This window comes from Agelaius phoeniceus, chromosome 11, assembly GCF_051311805.1.
Source record: "Agelaius phoeniceus isolate bAgePho1 chromosome 11, bAgePho1.hap1, whole genome shotgun sequence".
NCBI classification, from domain to species: domain Eukaryota; kingdom Metazoa; phylum Chordata; class Aves; order Passeriformes; family Icteridae; genus Agelaius; species Agelaius phoeniceus.
The window spans coordinates 22,871,595-22,886,999 of NC_135275.1; the positions used below are offsets into that span (position 1 = coordinate 22,871,595).

At 48.7% G+C, this 15,405-nt stretch overlaps 1 protein-coding gene across 2 annotated transcripts; it reads left to right on the forward strand.

The window, feature by feature from the left end:
• The first annotated feature begins 8,854 nt into the window (after positions 1 to 8,854).
• THUMPD3 (THUMP domain 3 tRNA guanosine methyltransferase) lies at positions 8,855 to 15,323 on the forward strand. Of its 2 annotated transcripts, none has more exons than XM_054639896.2 (9): positions 8,855 to 9,189; positions 9,561 to 9,638; positions 10,144 to 10,683; positions 11,506 to 11,636; positions 12,053 to 12,122; positions 12,505 to 12,620; positions 12,797 to 12,907; positions 13,848 to 13,971; positions 14,205 to 15,323. In XM_054639896.2, the coding sequence occupies exons 1-9, from the start codon at positions 8,977 to 8,979 to the stop codon at positions 14,334 to 14,336; spliced, it is 1,515 nt and encodes a 504-aa protein (XP_054495871.2). In that variant the 5' UTR covers positions 8,855 to 8,976; the 3' UTR covers positions 14,337 to 15,323. The 2 variants fall into 2 exon arrangements, with proteins under 2 accessions (XP_054495871.2, XP_054495873.2); XM_054639898.2 differs by having other exon boundaries at positions 12,800 to 12,907.
• Positions 15,324 to 15,405: the final 82 nt, after the last annotated feature.

Below are 15,405 nucleotides of genomic sequence, written 5' to 3' on the forward strand. Positions count from 1 at the left end.
ACCCTGCAGCACTGACCCTTTAACCCTGAAGCACTGACCCTGGCTCCCTTTCTCCCTGCAGCACTGACCCTTTCTCCCTGCAGCACTGACCCTTTAACCCTGCAGCACTGACCCTTTAACCCTGAAGCACTGACCCTGGCTCCCTTTCTCCCTGCAGCACTGACCCTTTCTCCCTGCAGCACTGACCCTTTCTCCCTGCAGCAGGACTCCAGAGGCTCTGTGTCACTGCTGTGCAGCCCTGCAGAGGTGAGATACCTGTCAGCTCTCACAGTTTCTCTCCAGTGAGGACATGGCCCTGCGCTCTGGGGCTCCTGCTCCAAAGCATGCCACTGCAGGAATGCAGCTGGCTCCAGCAGCTCCCAGATCTGAGGGGCAGAGCAAAGCACATGTGTGAAACAGGAACTCAGCTGCTCTGTGCCAGCTGTCCGCGTGCCCGGAATTGGTGCAGAACACTGTCAGATCTAACTGGCAGCCTCAACTGTAATACAAACAGCACAGCCTGCTTGCTCCCAGGCACTCACAGCCAGTACTTGTATGAGAGGCAACATGCTGTGGGGGATTTTAATTTGAAATAAAGGCTGGAGTGACCTTTCATTTCAGGTTTTAATTAAGCTCCCCTGCCTCAGAGCTGCTGAGAAAAATCCTGAAAAATATAATCCAAGAGCATGGTAAAGTCTCAAATGTCAAAGGCGAGCAAAATTCTGAGCTGCTGTTGTTTTAATAGTAAGTTTGTTAGTCCAAAGGACACAGCTTCCCCAATGCTCACAGTCTGACTCTGAAGGACACATCAAATGCCAGACAAGTCGTAGGTATAAGCCTGCATTTCATCTTATCACAAGATGCAGATTTACCTGCATTCAGGATATTATTTTTCCATCCTTTCACTCCCTCAACTCAAAAGAGTTTCTTGCAGAGCTCTTGTCAGTCTCTGGCTGAAGGTCTAGATCTCCATTCTTTATGAACTAGTCCCAAACCTCCTGTTCCTGTTCCCAAGCAGCATGACCTGGGCTCCATGGGATCTCAGCATGCTCATCTCAGGTTTGCTCACCTGCTTCTCTTTCTGTCTGGAGTACGTTTCTCCCCAGGCAAATGTACAGAGAGCCCAGAAATATTTACAGAAAAAGGCTAACAGTGGTGTCCAGCATTAAGAGCCCCTTCCTTTCTGCTGGACTGAGGGGAGTAGTGCTGGAAGCTGCAGTCCTGCCCAAGCACCAGCCAGGCAGTTACTGTCTCCTGTTTCTGTAGTCTTGGCGTCCCTCCCATGTCCTCTTGCACTCCTGCTCTAGGTTCTTCCAAGAGCTGTTTCATTGCCAGTGTTTGAGATCTAGGCCTTGGCATGCTCCTAGGAGGAGGAAATTGAGCTGACACCAGCACCAGAGCCTGCTGCAGCCTCACGGGGAAGCTGCTGCATGCACAGGGAGCCCCATTTCCTGAGCAAACCACCCACAAGGTCACTGTTTCATAATCAACTTGAGCAAGACCATGGGGGAGCAGAATGAAACACTCCTGCAAATGCTTCAAAACTGCGACAAAAACTCTGCACCAACACTGCAAGATCTTTGCTCTGACATATTTCCCACTAAACTGAGTCCCACTAATCCACAACTGGGTTGCTGTGTGAGTGTGGCTCAGGTTGGTACAGGGGATGAGTTGTTGCTCCCTCTTCCCTCAACTGTCACTTCTTCTCCAGTACAGCTCCAGTTCACAGCACATCCAGGTCAAAAAGAAGAACCAGGTCAGCAGAGACAGTGACTGACACCTCCAGACTCTCCTAAGACAGGAAACACTGGGAAATCGCTGGGCAAGGAAAACCAAGAATTTGGGACAAGTGGCACCTCCCTAACTCTAACTTCCACCTACTGATTCACCCCACAAAATAAGGCACAGCTGATTGAACAGATGAAATACTGTCATCCCATGCAGAAGCCACACACCACAGGCTGTTGGTGCCCTGCAGGCTGTGCATCACAGCCCTTACACACAGCACAGCTGACACACCAGAAGCAGAGCTGGCCAAGGCCCACCACAGGAGCAATGAACACAGCAGGTAATGGGCTCATCACCGTGGAGGGAGTCCCATACCCTCCAACCCAAAATCTTACAGGTAGGAATTTGGGTGAGTGACCCATGGCAGTGCTTAAGTTGGATTCATTCCAACAAAGGGTTATCTTCCCTCACTATGAAATCACATTTCAGAATTCCAAAATTACAAGCCTTCATTCTCTGACTTCACTGTTTTGCAGCTCAGTCAAATCCCTGTCTCTGCTGACGGGATTCCCTCCAGCCCAGAGTGAGGCATGCTGGAAGGGCAGCTTAAGAGAGCAGGACAACCTAGCCAGAGGATTGGCATCCACAGCCCAGGAGACTGAGGAGCCTCGAATTATTGCCATGGCTGCAAGTATTTCATACGAGCCACATTTGATGATAATGTCTGCAGCCATGTAGTCATGGATATAGAACAAACAAATCACTAAATTGCAGGAAAACAGTGAGAAAATTTGAACCTGGAGTTTGTTCTGGACTCTGCTCTCTGCAGAGTTGCACAACGTTCCCGGTTTCACTTTAAAATATCTCTGTGATTTAATGCCAAAGAGCTGGGTTTCAAGTGAAGCCTGGATTCCCCATGGCTGACTTCACAGATTGAATTGAACACTGTCTAACTTGGAAGGCATCTCCCCTCAGCCTCTGAAAACCCAGTGCTGCAGAATCTGTTGAGGAATCAGTCAGATATCTGCTCAGACAGAACATTCATCACAGCACAGTAATAGCCAGAAATTCACACGTGAACCAGAGTGTGCAGGGGGTTGTCTCTGGCCCAGAAGAGCACGTAACTGCATGAAGAATTAGCACAGATCAGTGGTGCTTCATGAGACCCTGCCAGGACTGCGGGTTTGGAATGGAAACAATTATCAGATCTGAGTTTTCATCTTACTGACATCATCCTTTCAAAATGATTTAGGATGAAGGTGTAGCAGCAGTAAGCAGACGGGTTACCCAGGATCAATCCCTCCTTTTCCCAGCAGAGGAGGGGCTGTCACTCCAGCGGTGTGAAGCACATGCAATGAGCTGTGCACGCCCTGGGCCGGAAGGAGATGCTGGTTTGGCAGGACAGGCAGCAGGAAATGCAGCGTTTGCACATTGCTGCTTCTCACCTTGGTGCTCCCTGCACTGCACTCCCAGGAGAAGGACCTGCAAGCAGGCACCGAGGGGTGCAGCTAGACCTGCACTGCTGGATCAGTTTGTGTGTTCCTGTGTGCTGTTACACAGCCTCACAGAAGGTACCAAAGATTCAGCCACATCATTTAGGGAAAGCCCCTTGCAGAGTGTCTCCCATGGAGATGGAGACAGCTTCCTGTGCACACACTCCCCCACTGCCTCCACAGGCCTCTGAGCAGCTCTCCTGCTTTGAAACCCCAAGCACAGGTTTGTGCAGAATGGGCTTTAAGGAGGCGATCAAACTGTTTGCTTCACGTGGTAAAAGACAGTGTAGGTTTCCCATTTAAAAGTATGTTTAAAACAGAAATAAACTAGTACATCAGACTTTTTAAAATAAAACTCAAACCCTCAGACTCCCCAAAAATGTCTTTTTAAGTGTGTGTGTGCCAGTTTTCTTTCAATATTCCCAACAGAAGGATTTCCATTCAGTAACATAATTTAAATCTTCTCTGCAGACATATTTGAAGAAATTAGCTGACAATTCAGCTGAGCTGTCCACCGCAATCTCCAGCTGCAATGCTCATAAAGGTTACATGCAGGCTAAGAAAATTCCCAACAGAGTCATTGGCACAAAGGTCACTCCAATGTCTGCCAAGCTTCTGCTGTTTAAGGAGCTGGGATTTCCCAGTAAATCCAGCAGAGCTCCCTGCACTGTAGAAGCTGCTGTGGGCAGGACACGGTGATGTTCATGCCCAGACACACAGCACCTCACATGTCACTGAGGTCTATTTAAGCACTACAACAACTCTGCTTTTCCTCCCACAGCCATGACTAAGGATTAGCTGGAAATGACCAGCTAGCCAGGAACAAAGGTCTGGACAGCAGCCTGAACAGGCAATCTCTCTGACAGGTGCTGGTTGTGCTGGCTCAAAAGAAAAGAGGTTACAGCACTTGTGTGCCACTGCTTGGAATGCAGAATGCTGCTTCTAGGGAAAAGAGCCTGAAACTGATTTCTTCTCAGCTCAAAATATCAGCAATAGCAGGAGTGCTGAGCAGCTAATGCATCCTCTGAATGTGTGGTTTAACATGACAGATGTTGAGCCAACAGCAAGAGGAGTGACAGATCCTCAAGTCCCCAGAGCAGGGTCACACAGAGGTTAACAGAGGTAAATTAACTGAAATCTTTTGATATTGCAATACACTATGCATCTTGTACATTCCATCCTAGAGAATAATTAAATTGACTTTATAAGAGGGACAGCTTTTTGGGTGTGGAGGAGAGACTTTATAATTCCATTAGCCTCTGTTCTGGCCCCTAAGTGATACTTGGCAAGTCTGTTAATATGCAAAAGCCTCAATTTGCTCACTAATAAATTAGCTGTTAGGAAAACAAAGCTTCAGATCAAAGGCATTAGTAAAACACAGCTGCAGACTCTGAAGATGCTCGGCAGTGCCTGTGGTAACTTCCCAAGGCTGTATATTTTTAGCATCAGTGGCATTTTGGACTCGGGTAGGAGCTAATCAGGTGTAACAGAAAAATACAACAATGCACATTGCAGAGTCACAATGAGATTATATATTCCTGACTTGTATTTCCAGATCTGTTTAAAATGACTATAGGGTTTATTAGCTTTCCATTCTTTAAAGCTCATGCTAGCTCCATCAGCACTGTGAGCAATCTCAGTCTCCTGGCTGCCAAAGCAGATTCAAGACCATCAAGTTGTATCCCTGGCTAGAAGAGGAAGAAATCCTGAACTGTGCAGTCTCTTCCCTTCCTCACACAGGCCACCGAGGCAGCACAAAGGACTGGACCCCATTAGCCCTGTCTGACTGATCTGCAGTTCACACCACAGGCTGCCTACCCACACTTCATTCACACCTTGCCAGCACCAGTTGAGGGTAAAATCCCATGAAAAATTCTGAATTGTAAACTACTTAATCTTTGCCTGCTTTTTTGTTTAATTATGTGTGTAGGAATCTTCTCTTTACTAAGTTGTCTCAAAGGAAGCTGGAGTGTCAGGTGAGAAGCAGATGCTGTAGGTTAAGAGGTGATCTGAACACATCCCCGTGCTAACCCTCACTCCTGTGGTAACCCTGTGAGCAGCAGGGAGGTCCTGCACAGGAGGCAGTAACTCCAGCACCAGAGAGCATGCAGCCTGAATACCACTGAGGAGGAAGTGGTACAGCCTTGCCTACAGTGCCCTGAAAGCAGAACTTTCTTCAAGAGGTCACAGGAGGGAAGAGCCTGGCACCCTCACGTGCATCTTTCTCTGAAAAGCTTTCTATACTGCTCACAACATTTTTACTTTGGAAGGGCAAAGTTTTGATTTCACTTCTCTGTGCACATATTGCAATAAAACCTAAATTTTTAAAAGTAACCTCTGGAGGCAGGAAGCAGCCTGAAGAAATTTAACCCTTGCAAACTCAGGTGCTGAATGGAATTTATACAGCACGTGCCTATCACTGCTAGATGAACAAGATCAGTTCACACCAAATTCTTTCTGCAGCTCTGGAATGAATGAATTCAAACCAAGCAGTTTTCCCAGGCAAGACAAGTGCAAGCACAACTTGGCACTTCCGTATTGGAAATTCAATTCTGTAAATTCGTTTATGCCCTAAAAATTAATTAAAGCAATCTAAGAAGTTAATTTCAGTTATCTTGGTAAAAATTAGGCAAGACTTTGGACCACATCTCACTGTTTTCACAGAACTCAGAGTGGTAAGGCTTTGTGTGTGCACAGTGTTTCTTGCTGATGAGGCTCCCTCAGCAGTTTCCATTTCACAGATCTCACAGGTGACAAAGCTCGGTCCCTGGGCACAGGTGCACGATCAGTAGGGCAGAGCTGGCCAGTCTGACATTTTCAGCACATTCTGCAGAATGGGCTGCTCATCCTCCTGGCCTCATCACTGCTGTAACCTCCCAGAGCCGCTCTGCAGCCACCCACACTGCCCCAGCACAAGTTGGCAATTGTGGCTTATCTGTTGCTGTGCAAAATCTGCTGGGAACAGGAAAAGAAGGACAGTCCCCTGTTAACCACACACCTCCAGCAGCAAGGGTTTGACACACAATTCCTCACTTAGACTTGTGAACTCTCTGTCATGTCCTATCCCCCAGCAGCCTCAGTTCACAGCTCTCGTCACTAAGGCACTGGGCTCAGCAGGGCTGCCACAAACACCGACTGATTCTTCCCCCTCCAGTAACCGTTAAGCAGCTAATTCACTTCTCTCCTAATCTCTTAGTGTCAAAATAACATTCCTCTATCCTTCGGCTGTAGATTCCCAAACACCATACTATGTTCTCTTTCTCACACACATGAAAGTAGAAAACTTGAGAAAAATTAGGTAATGAGATTAGATACTGGGAAGAAATTGTTTTCTGTAAGGGTGGTGAGGCCACCAGGTTGCCCAGAGAAGCTGTGGCTGCTGCACCCCTAGAAGTGTTCAAGGCCAGGCTGGATGGGGCTTGGAGAAACCTGGTCTGGTCCTAATTACAGGGTAAGTTATTGGTTTTAATAAGAGAAGTGTATGGCAAATGTTCTTTAGTTGTGTGCCAATCTTGTGAGACAAACAATGATGATTCCAGGACAATATTAGGACCCCTTGGTTAGTTGGACAATTGCTATGTCCATCATTCCATTGACAACCCTGAGGAGTGAGAGTGCAGAAACACTCAGCATCCTCTGGGATCCACCTGCTATTGATACATGCCTTCCAAATGGTCAGCCTGGAGCACAAACCCTTCCAGACAGGTGGACAGCAGCAATGCTCCTCTGCAGGTGTGCACTCAGCCAGCCATGAAAACAATGCTGCCAGCTGATCAGGAACCACTGTTCCCTGTAAACGGGGCTCCCAGACATGCCCAACAGGCAGCTGCTCACTTGAACTGAATGCTGCTGAACCTGGGAGCCAGCTCAGCTCCTCGGCTCTGGGAAGGGGCTCAAATGGACACAAAGCACAGCTCTGGTTTGGTCGTGAAGAGTTTGTTGTATTCTCTCCCCTCCCAAAACACAGGTAGGAGAGCTGCTACAGAACCTTCCAGCAACCAGAAACTGCTCTGAAATGGTGCTTGGACAGATTCCAAGAGCTGCAGCGGAGCAGGCTGCAGCTCTCACCTGCTTCTTACCCTCCAGTGTGAGGCCAGCTGTGAGTGAGGGTCAGAGCCGCTCCTGCTAGGTCAGCCACATGGAATTCATTTAAGTGTCTGGCAAACAACTTCACCAAGAGATGCTGAAAATTCTGCTAGTGAACATAGCTCAGCAATCTGAGCTTGTTGTCCCACTTGAACCACAAAGTTCTGCCTTGCTCTAGGTGTTACTGCATGTGGAGGAATAGAATGTAAGAGAACAGTGCAGAAAGCAATCTCACCCCTGAGGAGTTGCAGCTATACTAGTCACCAAAGATTAGGAACAGGCCTGCCCTTAATAGGCCACAGCTGTGTCCAATAAGGAGCTGAGGGCTACAAAAGAGGGGATTAGGTGGTTAAGAGTTGGAGTTTATTGGTTGTGCTGTGAAGAGAGATGGAGTTTGCTGGCTGTACTGTGAAGAAGAAGAAGGAGTCAGTGCTGTGAGGAGATGCCCATGAGAAGTCACTGAGAAGGCATGGGAGCTATGCAATAAGATGATAACAGCTGCAGGATAAAGCTGAGCAAAATCTGTGACTACCTCTGCTTTAGCTTATTTTTAAAACCTCATTGAAAGCCATTTCACAAACTTTCTCCATTGTGTCTATGACCCAAATTCCTTGGTTTTTATCCTATATTTTCAGACTTGAATCACAAGTCAACCCACACCTTCCCTCATCCTTCTCACGTGAAAGTAAAGTAATGCTTCAGAAGGTTCAATGGCAAGAGTAGTGTCTCAGTTTCACATTAAATGTGATGGCAGAACCAGAACACACAGGGGGAAATGAACACAAACGCTGCTGCTGACAGTTCATGCTGCACCTGGGGAGGTAGAAGCTGCAGGGACAAAATGTGTTTACATTTATCATTCCAGTGCTGCGTGTAAAGACCTTGGGACCTGAAATGAGGAAGGAAAATAACACCTATTCAGCTTCATGCAGCTCACACTTGGTCATGGTGACAGGGGCATGGCCATGGCAGGTAGAGTGGCCTCTCTTTTTGTCTCTCCTGAAAAAAGACATTTAGTCACTAGATTTTTCTTAAAAAAAATAATTCTAATTCTGGAAACAGCCCAACCATCGAAAAAACTGAGCAACAAGGAACCAAAGGAGAAATGGCCCCCCCGTGGTTTGCCACCCACGGCACAGGGGTTACGGCAGCAGCGGCGGCCGTGCCCGGGGGTCAGAACCCCGGCAGCCCAGCTCGGGAGCTCAGCGCCGGGACCCGAGGGGCTGCGGGGACACCCACACCCGGGGTGCTGGGCTTGGAACCGGCAACTGCCCCGCGGGCCCGGCAGCGCTCCGCCAGGGAAATGAATGACCCTGGCACAGCGAGGGAACGCGCACAGAGCCGCGCCGAGGCTCCGACAGCCGCTACCCGCGGATCAACACCCCGCACCCGCGGGGCCGCACGGACTGACAGCCGGTACCGGCGGATCAATACCCCGCACCCGCGGGGCCGCATAGACTGACAGCCGGTACACGCGGTCCCCGCGGATCAACACCCCGCACCCGCGGCGCCGCCTCCCGCCCGGGCCCAGCAGCGGCCCGAGGGCAGCGGGGGCGGTGCCGCCCGGCGCGGAAGCGGAAAGGGCGGGCGGTGGCGGCGCCTGGGCGGTGTGGCCGGGGGGGATCCGGTGGTCGGTCGGTTTGCTGTGGGTAGGTCGGTGGGGGCCGTCGCCCTCCCCGGGCAGCCCGGCATGGCGGAAGCGGAGGCGGCTGGCGACGCGGGGCTGGGTCCGGCCGCAGCCCAGGACGGGGCGGAGCTGGCGGCCATGATCGGCGCCACCGTGCCCACGGGGTTCGAGCAGACAGCGGCCGAGGAGGTGCGGGAGAAGCTGGGCTCGGCCTCCAGGATCAGCAAGGATCGGGGCAAGATCTACTTCGAGGTCCCGGCCCGGAGCCTGCCTCAGGTCCGTGCGAGCTCCCTGCCCCGCTCCGCCCGCCGCTGTTCCCCCTCTGGCCGGCTCCGTTCGGTTCGGTGCGCCCCAGCCCGTCCGAGCGGAACGCTTCGGTGGCGGAGGCCGCCGGTACGGACCGCATCCCGCACCCGGCCGCGGCCGGCCTGGGCGCAGCAGCGGTACCGCCTGTACCGGGGTGTCCGGGGGAGATGAAATGACAGATGGGGTCAGTGCAAAGGCGTAAACTGATAACTCATGTGGGGACTGAAGGTGGAAAACTGTAGTCTCTGAAACCTCGACGTAAGATGGCAAAATTCTGGCAACAGTAAACACAGTCCCTACGGCACATGGTTAGTAATGCGTCACCTTTTCATCTCTTCCAGGTCCATCGTCTGAGGTCGGTGGATAATTTATTTGTTGTTGTTCAGGAATTCAAAGACTATCAATTTAAGGAAAATAAGGTGAATTACTCTTTCTGTCGATTCTGGGGTTTGGAGTGTTGTTTGGGTTTTTTAATTTAAGACTAGTATCAAAATATTCTGTTTGTTTAACAAGTTTTTTATTTGTGATGTTATTCTAGTTCTCTTTTTCTGGCTTGTAAATGGAAGTGTGGCCATGTGGTCTAACATCATTTCTGCAGTTAAATACTTTACATTGGCAAAATCTGGGATAAGAGGTGATGCTATGTTTGTAGGTCACAGACGTAGAACAGTGAAGTGTCACTTTGGTCACTTAATACACTGTTAGTTGTCTGTATTGCAATATAAATGATGAAATCCTGTGGGTCTTGTGATTTTCAGAGTAATTCCGTTTAGTTATAGCAAAAACCAGACAAAAGCCTGTAAGTTTTGCTTAAACATGTAGTGGATTAATGTTTAATAAACTACTTTGAGAGACCTCACAATAAAGGATAACTTTTAAAAGGATGGAATCATTTCAAAGCACCACTGTTTCTCTCTTTTAAAGGAAGATGCTCTAAAGGATTTGGAAGATTTGGTTAAAAAGCTACCCTGGACTGATCCGTTGAAAGTTTGGGAGTTGAACAACAGCTTGAAAAAGAAAAAGACAAAACGCAAAAAACACAATCTGCAGAGTCCTGCAAGCAGAGGGAAGCTGAGTGATGGTGGAGAAGAGGGAGGAGCAGACCAAAATAACACGAATGACCAGGAGGACTGTGCCCAAAACCCCGTGGCTGTGGAACCCACTGGTGGCCAGGATAAAGAGAATCCCCAAGGAGTGACGTCCAGAAATGGGGTGGAGGAGGAGGAGGAAGATAACGAGCAGTCAGAGGTGAAAGCTGAAGTGCAGGCGAGTTCTGAGAGTGGGAGCAAGGCTGACGAGGCTCAGACGGGTGAAGGCGAGGCCAAGGTGCTGCGGTTCCGAGTGACGTGCAACAGAGCTGGAGACAAGCACAGCTTCACGTCCAACGAGGCCGCCAGAGACTTCGGTGGAGCCGTGCAAGAGCACTTCCAGTGGAAAGCTGACATGACTCATTTTGATGTGGAGGTATAGTGGCATACCTTGGAAATACCTACGTTTCTGCAGCACAAATATTTACTTCTTGTTTCTGATGCTTAGAGATCTCCAAACTGCCTTCCAGAGACTCTGGAACTGAAAACTGATAATGCTGAAGTTGGCCTCCCCTGAGGTGTTCTTTTCCCTGGCAGCAGCATGTGTGTCCTCTGATGCAAGCACTTGCCTTGCTTTCACCTTCCTGTAATGCATTGTTTAAAGCAGTCTAAGTCACTGGGAAATGCTCCAAATGGAAGCTGGTTTTGGGGTGAAGGAGACAGAAGGAGTTAACGATAACTGTCAGGTATTTATTTTCCATCAGGGGAGAGCAGAGGCTGGGAAAATACAACCAGCATCCCTGGCCTGTTGGTGGTGAGGAACCACTGGTTTTGAGGGGCAGAAAGACCTAAGTTTTTCTTGCAGCTTTACTAAGGGCTGGCCACTGCCCTGGAGTGAGAGTTCACCTTCCTAGTTAATCTAGTCCCCACCACAAAAGATTTTAATTGCTGCTTTTGCAGATGGTTCACTGTGTCTTGCAGGACGTACTCAGCTTCTGCCCCAGACTTACAAACCAAATCTTTTAAGAAGCTGGTGCTATGGTTATAACTTTGAGAGGTCTTGTGCAACGGATTTGGTGTGAATGCTCACCTGAATTCTGTCCTATTAAAATGGTGCTTTGCTTTACTTCCAAGAAAAGCTTTTTTATGTGTCATTCCTGGATTTTAAATTACCATCTAAGATTCTTCTAAGTATTTACTAGGCATTCTGTGGAAAGCTTCTGTTACTCCTGAAATTCACTTCGAGCTTTTTCTTTAGGTTCTTCTGAACATTCACAGCAATGAAGTGGTGGTGGGGATTGCATTAACTGAAGAGAGTCTCCACAGACGGAATATCACACACTTTGGACCCACAACACTGCGTTCCACTCTGGCTTACGGCATGCTCAGGTCAGGGCAGTTACATTGTATTATGCTCAGTTAACAAGTCTCTTTGTTTAAGAAATTAAACCTTTTATCTCCCCCACTGCTTCCTCAGAAGCCATGTCTGTTAATTCTTAAAGAAAAATAAATAAACCCTGGAGTTGCTGACACCATGTGCCTTGTAATAAAAGTGGGTGTTTCCCAGACAAGTAAAAGTAAACATTTGCTGTATTAGCCAAGTTTCAAAGTAGTGTACCACGGTCTTGAAAGAATTTCACTTCATTTCTGGTTATAAAAAAAATGTAACTAGTGGAAAAAATAATCATGTCTATTTTTTGTTAGACGGGTAGAATCAGAGAGATTTAAATAGTTCACTTTCCCTTATGTACAGAAATTCAGCTTTTTAAGACATTTCTCACCATATCTTTTCTTCTGTTCCTCAGACTCTGTGATCCCCAGCCCACAGATATCATAGTTGATCCCATGTGTGGTACAGGTGCGATACCAATAGAGGTGATTCTTCCTTGATTTTTTAAACTTAATTAAACTTGTCTATATCTTAGCTATATTCTATTATAGCTGAATAATATGTGTAAATCTTCTTAGTAATGACTGAATAGTAAGCTTCAGTCTCACCAGTTTTTGAACAGATGCAAATACATTTTTTGTAAATATCCTCATTTTCCTTCCATAGGATGTAGCAGGAAGACACTAAATCCAAAAGTATTTTGAGCTTTAAAGGTGCAAAATACAGCTATCTGTTACAGAATTCCATATTTCCAGCCATCCACTTGCAGTTGTTTTGTTGTATTCTGTCATGTTTGAGAACTTATTCTAGGTTTTTTCATTCAAGCAATGTTGATGCTAATGTTGCTTATTATTATTTCCCCCGCAGGGAGCTGCGGAATGGCCCTGCTGCTACCACATTGCAGGGGATAACAACCCTCAGGCAGTGAAGAGAGCAGCAAACAACATCAGCTCCTTACTGAGGAAAAATGAGAGTAAGGACAGGTGAGAGGAGCCTGAGGGATTTACCTTTCCTGCAGTGTTGCATGCACAGAAATCCACTTTGCATTGATGCGCTTGAGTGTCTGGTTCTTATTTTCTTGTTTATTTTGTTGCCAACATTGTAGACCTCCCCAGTGTAAAACCCTTCTGAGTGCTCTTGTCTGCTTTTGCTCTTGCAGCAGCACTGCCCTGGGCGTTCCCTTGGACGTCATCCAGTGGGACATCTGCAGGCTGCCTCTGCGGACGGGCTCCGTGGACATCGTGGTGACAGACATGCCCTTCGGCAAGAGGTGAGCTGTGCTGGGGAGGGCTCTGTGCTCTCCTGGCCAGGGCAGCTCCTCCCCAGCGAGAGGTGAGCTGTGCTGGGGAGGGCTCTGTGCTCTCCTGGCCAGGGCAGCTCCTCCCCAGCGAGAGGTGAGCTGTGCTGAGGAGGGCTCTGTGCTCTCCTGGCCAGGGCAGCTCCTCCCCAGCGAGAGGTGAGCTGTGCTGGGGAGGGCTCTGTGCTCTCCTGGCCAGGGCAGCTCCTCCCCAGCGAGAGGTGAGCTGTGCTGGGGAGGGCTCTGTGCTCTCCTGGCCAGGGCAGCTCCTCCCCAGCGAGAGGTGAGCTGTGCTGAGGAGGGCTCTGTGCTCTCCTGGCCAGGGCAGCTCCTCCCCAGCGAGAGGTGAGCTGTGCTGGGGAGGGGCTGTGTGCTCTCCTGGCCGGGGCAGCTCCTCCCCAGCGAGAGGTGAGCTGTGCTGGGGATGGGCTCTGTGCTCTCCTGGCCAGGTGAGCTGTGCTGGGGAGGGGCTGTGTGCTCTCCTGGCCAGGGCAGCTCCTCCCCAGCGAGAGGTGAGCTGTGCTGGGGAGGGGCTCTGTGCTCTCCTGGCCAGGGCAGCTCCTCCCCAGCGAGAGATGAGCTGTGCTGGGGAGGGCTCTGTGCTCTCCTGGCCAGGGCAGCCCCTCCCCAGCGAGAGGTGAGCTGTGCTGGGGAGGGGCTGTGTGCTCTCCTGGCCCGGGCAGCCCCTCCCCAGTGAGAGGTGAGCTGTGCTGAGGAGGGCTGTGTGCTCTCCTGGCCAGGGCAGCTCCTCCCCAGCGAGAGGTGAGCTGGGGTGCTGGGCAGGAGTCACGAGCCCTGTGTTAAAAATGAGCTTGAAGTGACTGTGCTCCTGAATGAGCAGATTGATGTCCGAGACACAGCGACACTGAGCTGGTGCCAGGGGTTGCAGTGGGGATCTGACTGTATCTTGCAGGATAGGGTCGAAGAAGAAGAACTGGGACCTGTACCCAGCCTGCCTGATGGAGATGGGCCGAATCTGCACCCCAGGGACAGGCAGGGCTGTGCTGCTCACCCAGGACAAGAAATGCTTTGCCAAGGTTTGTTCTGTGAGACAAAATCAAACCTATTTACACTTGAAAATACATCGAGGGAAAAATTGTAAGCTGCCATCATTGCAAGAGATACTCCATTTGTAGAGCAATCATTAGTACCACTTAAATTCAATTTTGGACCTGGGAAGTCCTTTGATGTTCCCATCAGATGCGATATAGAATAATAAAAATGAACGTTGCTGTCCTACCGGCGCTCTTTGGCTGTTTCTGGCCCGCAGGCGCTGTCGCGCGTGGGACACATCTGGCGCAGAGCTCAGACCGTGTGGGTGAACGTGGGGGGACTCCACGCTGCCGTGTACCTGCTGAGGCGCACCTCGGAGCCGGCACAGGACACCAGGCCCTTCTGGTGAGCCACCTGGAAGATGAGACACCTGCAGGCCTTGCTGAATAGCCCGCTGGTAAAGCAGACACCTGAGAGCATAGCTCTGTCAGTTTGAAAACCAAACAACCTGCGGGGAAATTGTCACACAAATATTAAACCAGGGATCAACTTGAGAGCTGCCAGTTCTACTGTGTGTTCTGAAACCTTATTTGAATCACCTCTGCTCCCTTCTACCCAAACTGAAATTCATTAGTGAATTAGTAATTCTTTCCTTGGCTTGAATCTTCTCTTGTATTTTTCAGTTAAACATTTATTTTTTCTGCTTACAGTAGAAAACATGTTGAGGCAGCTCTGGGTGTAACAGTTAATTTATTTACTAAGCTGTATCCTCAAATGACTAACAGTGCTACTAGGACAGTCACCTTAAAGGGTTCAGAGGTAGTATCTCTAATGCAGTTTTCTAATTTATGCCATTGCTCAAATGTAAACTAATAATAAACCAGTATCTGGTTTTTGTGGTCTGATAAGCCGATTCCAGTTGGCAAACAGTATGCTGTGCTACTGGTTCTCTTGCCTGTTACCTCACCTTAGGGCTCATTACCAGTAAATGTCTGATCTGTATTTTAGTGTTCCATTGCCATGGGTGAGGGGATTAACACACAGCCCTAGAAAACAATCTGTAGTTAACTATTTGAGGACAGAGGTTCTTTTAGCAGTTATGTTAAAAAGTTCATGGTTTCGGTGTCTACCATGGATGCATCAAGGTGGCAATTTGAATTTCTTACGTAATTTAACTATCACAGCTATGCTGCCACAGTATTCACAAAAGTATTGTTGCAAATATTTTTTTTCTTCTGTGACCATACTAGGATTTCTCAGGCCTCTCACTCTGCTCATCAGAGGCTGAAAACAAATTACCAGTTTGCCATTTCCATTACAGTGTGTTCATGCTAAGATTGTGTAACTGTTCAGAGGTGAATTAACAAGTATTAAAGTTTTAGAAGTTTTGCATAAAGAGATGAGTCCTAATTGTGTTGTTTTTCTGGTTCTTGTCCAGATTTTCCAATATCTAGTTAATTTTTCTCAAATTTTAGTGT

What these genes read in the sequence shown, in the direction of transcription:
- THUMPD3 (XM_054639896.2), top strand. Translation starts at nt 8,977, where the DNA reads ATGGCGGAAGCGGAGGCGGCTGGCGACGCGGGGCTGGGTCCGGCCGCA. An exon ending in ATCAATTTAAGGAAAATAAG is followed by an intron (nt 9,639 to 10,143) that starts GTGAATTACTCT and finishes TCTCTTTTAAAG; the next exon opens with GAAGATGCTCTAAAGGATTT. An exon ending in GACATGCCCTTCGGCAAGAG is followed by an intron (nt 12,908 to 13,847) that starts GTGAGCTGTGCT and finishes TGTATCTTGCAG; the next exon opens with GATAGGGTCGAAGAAGAAGA.